The sequence below is a fragment of the Brassica oleracea genome, chromosome C8 (assembly GCF_000695525.1).
Source record: "Brassica oleracea var. oleracea cultivar TO1000 chromosome C8, BOL, whole genome shotgun sequence".
NCBI classification, from domain to species: domain Eukaryota; kingdom Viridiplantae; phylum Streptophyta; class Magnoliopsida; order Brassicales; family Brassicaceae; genus Brassica; species Brassica oleracea.
The window spans coordinates 13,301,967-13,309,247 of NC_027755.1; the positions used below are offsets into that span (position 1 = coordinate 13,301,967).

At 40.4% G+C, this 7,281-nt stretch overlaps 1 protein-coding gene across 1 annotated transcript; it reads left to right on the plus strand.

The window, feature by feature from the left end:
• Nucleotides 1-3,156: 3,156 nt before the first annotated feature.
• LOC106308693 lies at nucleotides 3,157-4,482 on the plus strand. The gene has a single exon (XM_013745825.1). The coding sequence runs from the start codon at nucleotides 3,157-3,159 to the stop codon at nucleotides 4,480-4,482; it is 1,326 nt and encodes a 441-aa protein (XP_013601279.1).
• Nucleotides 4,483-7,281: the final 2,799 nt, after the last annotated feature.

Below are 7,281 nucleotides of genomic sequence, written 5' to 3' on the forward strand. Positions count from 1 at the left end.
CCCCCCCAAGTAGACCCCTCAAGAAGCGCAGGAAGGGGTGGAACTGCAAGGATAAAATTTGTTATTGTTAGCCCACTCATCGAAGGTAATGAGTCTCCAACTGAACAGCAAAGCCCACTGGAACTTACAGAGGAACACGAAACCCTTCAAGAATTTCAAAATAAGGTAAAAAAAGGACCAGAAGAGCATCACGGGTTAAGTCACTAAGATCTAGTCCTAATATACTCAGAGGAGCAAGTTCTAAGAAGAGAAAGATCTCATAAATCCAAAACTCACCAAAGGGCACGGTTTCAGCTGAGAGAGCTTCTACAAAAGGAAATAAGATGGCTAAGAAAAGTACTGATGAGGCAGGTCCGTCTCGCACCACAAAGAACCCTCATATCCAACTGATCCCAACAACGATAAGGAAGAAGTCGGATTTTCGGCCTCTTCATCTTCAGGCTCCTTAGTCTTTCTCAGCTGGAATTGTTGTGGTTTGGGGAACCCCATAACAGTCCAGCGCCTTCGTGAGCTCCAGAGGAGGAAAGACCCGGATATTACCTTCCTCATGGAGACGAAAAACCCCACGGAGATGGTCACCAAAGAGCTCCATTGGCTACAGATGAATAACTGCTACTCGGTGGCACCGCATAGTCCAGGAGGAGGGGGTCTCTTCCTTTCCTGGAAAAAAGATATAACTCTGAATGTTATCTCCTCATCAGATAACTACATGGATACAATCATAAGCCACAAGGGTAACACTTTCCACACAACCTTTGTGTATGGAGAACCAGACCAAACAAAAAGGCAGAGAGTCTGGAATGAACTTTCAGCCCTGCATACACAAGGTCCCTGGTTCCTAACAGGAGACTTTAATGAGATTGTGGACAATAGTGAAAAGAGTGGAGGCCCAGAAAGAGCGAAGGGTACTTTTTGCGCCTTCAGATCCTTTCTCTCTCAAAATGATCATTTTGACCTCAAGTTCTCTAGAAGCTATCTCTCTTGGAGGGGAAAGAGACATACGCACTTGGTTCTTTGTAGACTGGATAGAGCAGTCAGTAACAGCGAGTGGATGGATCTGTTCCCTTCTTGTAGAAGCCAGTACCTCAAATTTGAGGGATCCGACCATAGACCACTAGTCTCCTACCTAGATACATCAAGGAAAAAAGGTATGAATCTTTAGATTTAATAGACGCCTGAGGGACAATCTTGAGATCAAAGAACTAGTAAAAGAGGTGTGGAATAGCTCAGTGGACCTACCAGTGGAAGACAGACTCTCCCTATGCCGACATGCGATATGCAAATGGTGTAAAGCTTTCCATGAAAATAGCAAAAAGGATATGGAAGAAGTGCGGGAAAAGTTGGATGCTGCTCTTTCGGACCTGATACCAAATGAAACCTTGATTCATGAGCTAAACCTCCGACTACTCTATTTGTATAAAGAGGAAGAGGATTTCTGGAAACAGAGAAGTAGACAACTCTGGTTATCTTTGGGAGACTCAAATACAGGGTATTTCCACGCTATAGCAAAGGGAAGAACATCAAAAAATAGATTTTCAGTGATCACTAACAAAGAAGGAAAACCTGTGTTTAAAGAGGAGGAAATCTCTTCAGTCATCGCCTCGTTCTACTCTGAGCTTTTCCAATCCTCAAATTTTGATGGGATACAAACTGTCATCAACGCTGTTCACCCATGTATCATGGAACAACAAAACATTAAACTCACCCTGATACCACAGGCAGAGGAAATTAAGGAAGCAACCTTCGCAATTAACGCTGACAAAGGCCCTGGCCCTGATGGTTTCTTAGCAGCCTTTTTTCACTCCAACTGGGAGGTAATAGGACCAGCAGTGATAAGAGAAATCCAACTGTTCTTTACCTCAGGTGAGCTAGCACTTAATATAAACAAGACTCATGTGAGATTGATCCCTAAGGTAACAGGAGCAGCAAGAGTAGAAGACTATAGATCAATAGCTCTTTGCAACATTTACTACAAGATTATCTCAAAGCTCCTTTCTCTCAGATTAAAGACAGTCCTAGACTCAATCATTTCAGAGAACCAATCGGCTTTCATCCCTGGAAGAGCTATTGCTGAAAATGTTCTCATCACACACGAAATCCTACACTATCTAAAAACGTCAAAAGCAGAGAAGAGGTGTACAATGGCAATGAAGACAGACATGTCAAAAGCCTATGATTGTTTGGAATGGAGGTTCATCGAATCGGTGATTCAAAGATTAGGTTTTAATGCTATATGGACAGGGTGGATGATGCAATGTATAACCACCGTCTCCTACTCTTACCTAATCAATGACACAGTCTATGGGAATGTGAAACCATACCGAGGCATAAGACAGGGAGACCCGTTGTCTCCATACGTCTTTATCCTCTGCAGTGAGGTCCTTTCTGGAATGTGCAAGAAAGCAGGACGAAACGGCTCACTTCAAGGAGTACGAGTGGCACAAGGCTGCCCACGAGTTAATCATCTGCCTTTTGCAGATGATACGATGTTTTTCACTCAGGCGTCGCAAAAGAGCTGTGAGGCTTTGCTCAGGATTCTCAAGGACTATGAGAAAGCGTCAAGACAGATGATCAACAAGTCAAAATCCTCCATCACTTTCTCAAGCAAAACGCCAGCTGCAGTTAGAGAAAATGTAAAATTACTCTTGGAGATCTCGAAAGAAGGAGGCCTAGGCAAGTATTTAGGACTCCCTGAGCATTTTGGTCGTAGGAAAAAAGATTGGGTTACCTTAATAGTGGAACGCATAAGACAGAAGGCTGTAAGCTGGTCCTCCAAACGTCTTTCGCGAGCAGACAAGCTCACGATGCTGAAAGCTGTCCTTAGTGCAATCCCTACATATACGAGACATGCTTCCTCCTCCCTGTGAGCCTCTGCAAGAGAATTCAATCAGCGTTAACAAGGTTTTAGTGGGATAACAGTGATCGGAAAAAGAAGATTTGTTGGGTTGCTTGGGATAGATTGACTCAACCAAAAGCGTTGGGAGGGCTGGGACTTAGAGATATACAACGTTTTAACCAAGCACTTCTAGCTAAATTGGCATGGTGAGTCATCACGGTACCCAACAGTTTGCTTGCTCGAATCCTAAAAGGAAAATACTATCACAGGAAAAACTTCCTAGAACTTCCTAGAGGTTGAAGCAAACCAAAATATCTCTCATGGGTGGAGGGGTGTTCTACATGGAAGAGGCCTCCGAAAGACTAACCTGGGGGAAGGCTATAGGTAATGGGCAAACTACAAGACTATGGAAGCATTCTTGGATCTCCCTAGAAAAAAACCTAAAGCCTATGGGTCCTGTTCAGGAAGCAGCACTTGACCTAACAGTTGCAGACCTGCTCACATCGGATTTGCAATGGAATAAACAGAGAATAGAAAAATTGTTACCGCTATTCGTTGATGAGATCCAGTGTTTGCAACCGAGCTTGAGAGGGTTGGAAGACTCCTTCATCTGGCAGAATACCAAATCTGGAGTTTACTCGACCAAATCAGGCTACTATGTAGCGTCTCTACCTACTACAAATACACCAATTGGTATTCCAGATACAGCTTTCAGTTGGATAAAAGATGTTTGGGCTGGGAAATTTTCACCAAATGTGAGAGCATTCATGTGGTCAGTGATTCATAATGCACTTCCACTTGGGAAAAACCTGCAGGTTAGAGGCAACCTATCAGCGGCTGCTTGTATTAGATGCAAAGAGGAAGAGACAGCAGTCCATTGTTTCTTTACTTGCCCTTTCGCTGAAAATGTCTGGAGTTTGATTCCGCTACTCAGAGCAGTCCACATAGCTGCCAATGCCTCGCTCCAAGAGATCGTGGTTCAATTTAGGACTGTAGTGTGCCTCCCTTTAGTAGGTATCTCACATAATATCCTCCCTTGGATCCTTTGGGCAATTTGGACGTCTCGCAACATTCTCTTGTTTGAAAACCGCTACATATCACCTGAAGAGACAGCAAGTAGAGGTTTGAGTTTAGCTAGAGAATGGACACAAGCACAAGTATCGACCAAGCAGTCTACTACAGTACCTTCGAGCAGTAGAGAACGCTCAGGACAAGAAAGAGAAGCTAGTACTCCCGGAAACCTAATCAATTGCTTGACCGACGCGGCTTGGGATAAGATGGGGAAGAACGCAGGCTTCGGATGGGTCTTCGAAGGACAATCTCTGGAATCTCCGATCCATGGATCAATGGGACAAAGCTTCATCGGCTCTTCACTCATTGCAGAAGCAATTGCGATGCGATCTACTCTGTGCTTGGCGCTAACTCTAGGCTTCTCAACGCTTAGGGTTTCCTCCGACAACTCAACGCTCATCGGAGCAATTTCTGGCAACATTCAGTCAAAAGAAATCATCGGTATAGTCTCAGACATCCGCTCGATCTCCTCTGGATTTGCATCAATCGGATTCTCTCGTCTCCATAGATCAAAGAACACTGTTGCTCATAGTTTAGCAAAGAAGGCTCTTAACGTCTTTTCTTTTTCTGTGTAATGAACCCTGGATTTGGGCCAATGTTTTGGGTCTTTTCCCTCTTTTGTTTCTTATTAATGAAAAGTTCTGTGACAAAAAAAAAGATATGATATTCAAAAATATATTAAAATATCCACGTTGATGGGATTTGATATTATTAAAGTACATAATTTTCAATTCAAAATTAATTAATAATAAATTAATCGGTTTATTATCCATATTTATATACTAGGGATTTTCCTTCCTATGTAACAAAATCGTGGCATAGTGAGACTGGAAAAATCTTAGATGTCATTAACTTATGTGGATTGGTTCCAAACGCAATGAGCTATACAAGTCTGATGAATGCATATGCTTGCTGTGGAAATACTGAAAATGTAGATAAATGGCGATAGGATGAAAGCAAAAAAAATTCCACCAACCAATTGCACATACTCGGTGATTATTAAAAGACTTTGCGTATGCCGTGAACTCGAAGTGACGCGTGATCCTTAGAAAATACACTCACACACATGTAAATCATCCATTTCTCTTTTCACTTATGCTATTTTTCTCTCTCTTGGATTAGAGGGGTCTATGCACACAACATTTGAGAAACATTTAGTCTACATATGGGCGAATAAAAATTAGGGCAGTAACATTTAGAAACTACATTAAGTTTAATCATCTTCTCTGATTTACCAAAGTTGGTGACAGATGTTGTTTTCAGCGCCGTCCACCCCAATGGATTTGCTCATATCGCGTTTGGCTACATCTACTTAATATTGTTTCCTTTTTCCATTTGGTTAACTACTTAGTGGCCACAACTAAAATTTCTCTTTTGATCTATGGAAGTCTGATGCGAGGTGCTATTTTTCTTCATTAACCTGTTTCAGATTTTACCTTCTTATCCTAGAGGCTCCATTTTTAAAATTTCTAGACATTTCTACTCGTGTTTCAATAAAAAAAAAGACATTTCTACTCACGTTTCTACAATTGTAATTTAATTAGTATATAACTATGCTTTGCCTCCAGTTTCCTAAATTTTGGCTTGCTCACATTGGATTAAAATATTGGGAAAATACGAAAATTGACTCCACTTATTATTATGATATACTTATTTATGATGAATTAACATTTTGTATCTTTTAGTTGCACAAAAGCAGGGTAGTAGTTCATCCCTCGGCAGTAGGCAATTTAAAAAATAAAAAATTTGGTTGGTTTTGGTTTATATGCATATGCCGCTATAAGCTCCGATGCATGACTAAAATTGCTACTCTTATTGTGCTCTTAAGCTGATCAAATCTTCTGTGGATGATAAAAGCTTGTGCGGTTCAAAAATGTCAAAACGTATTTGACAGGACCGTCTCATAGTGGAAAATAGGTTCTTTTCGAACCATTTAATAATATTTCTATAATTCCAATATTTGTTGTGAATAGAAAGAAAGAGAAAATCGGTTCATAACACTTCCCCTTAAATGTTATAACCATAAGAGCTCATAATACGCTTTAGATGTTGCCTCATTAAAACATTTTCAGGAAAATCCAATGGGACAAAACCATGGATAAGGAAAAAGAGTACAACATGTATTACTCCCCCTGATCTGAACTTCACTGAAAGGTTGATGTTGGAAGTTACTTGATGAATAGATCTTCTGAACTGTCACTTGAATGATCATGAAGTACTTGGACCCCTCTCGTCTTCTAGAACTCGTTGGTGAAGAAAACTTGGGTAGAATATGTTACTTAGCCGTCGATCATTCTATACTCTGATCGAATGGACCTTGACTACACACGCCTACGGCTTGCCCCATGATAGTTGGTCTTTCTTTACCATCGGCCACAATCTGATCGAACATATTGAGCTATGGACCTCCAACCCTGCGGCCAAATATACTCACGAATTTCTTGGCTAATGTTGTTGCGATGGTTTGTTTCATAACCTGTCTGAGATCTGATAGATTACATGTATCAACAAAACCAATTAACCCTTCTTTAGGCTGGTTAGTATAAAATAAATCAAAATATATGTCTAATCCCGTCCTAGTGCCTTTAGGTCAGATATGAGCTAAGTTTAGATAGTAAATACATGGCAAAACATGTATCTGGCCTAGTGTAGCTTGCCAGATACATCAAAACTCCTATGGCACTGAGATATGACATTTCTGGACCAAGAACTTCTTCATCCTCTCTCATTGGACCATGCACACAAATTTTTTCTTTATCAAATCTCTTGAGTACCTTTCTGTATATGCCATTTGATGCACAAGGATTTCATTATTAATGTACTCAAACTGTAAACCCAAACAAAATTTCGTTTTGCCTAGGTTTTTCATCTCAAATATTTCTTAAGATATTCAGCTGTTTGGGACATGTATCCAGAGGTTCAGATTATCAACATACACTGATATTTTCGAATTTCTTTATGCAATGTTGTTCTCGAGAACTTGTTTTATCTTTGAGCTCAATAACCTCTGGTACTTCTATCTTTTTATCCAGTGGACCATCTAATTTCCTTTCTTATATATATAGCCAGACTTATTAGGAATCTAAAAGTATCTGTATCCACCACAGGGGAGTATATTTCTTCATAACCTATTCCTGGTCTATTGTGAGAATCCTTGTGAAATAAGCCGTGTTTTATATCTCATGATTTCTCATATTCATTTCTCTTACTCACAAAGACCCATTACGCCTCTCTTCCTTAAATAGACTAACTCCACGTTTCCATTTAATCTAATTTGATCTTACGAGTGCGCACTCTTATATTGACGTGGGTTCGTGATCCTCGTTTATATTCATAAATTCAAGTGCTACCTTGTATGCAAATAAATCATCTTA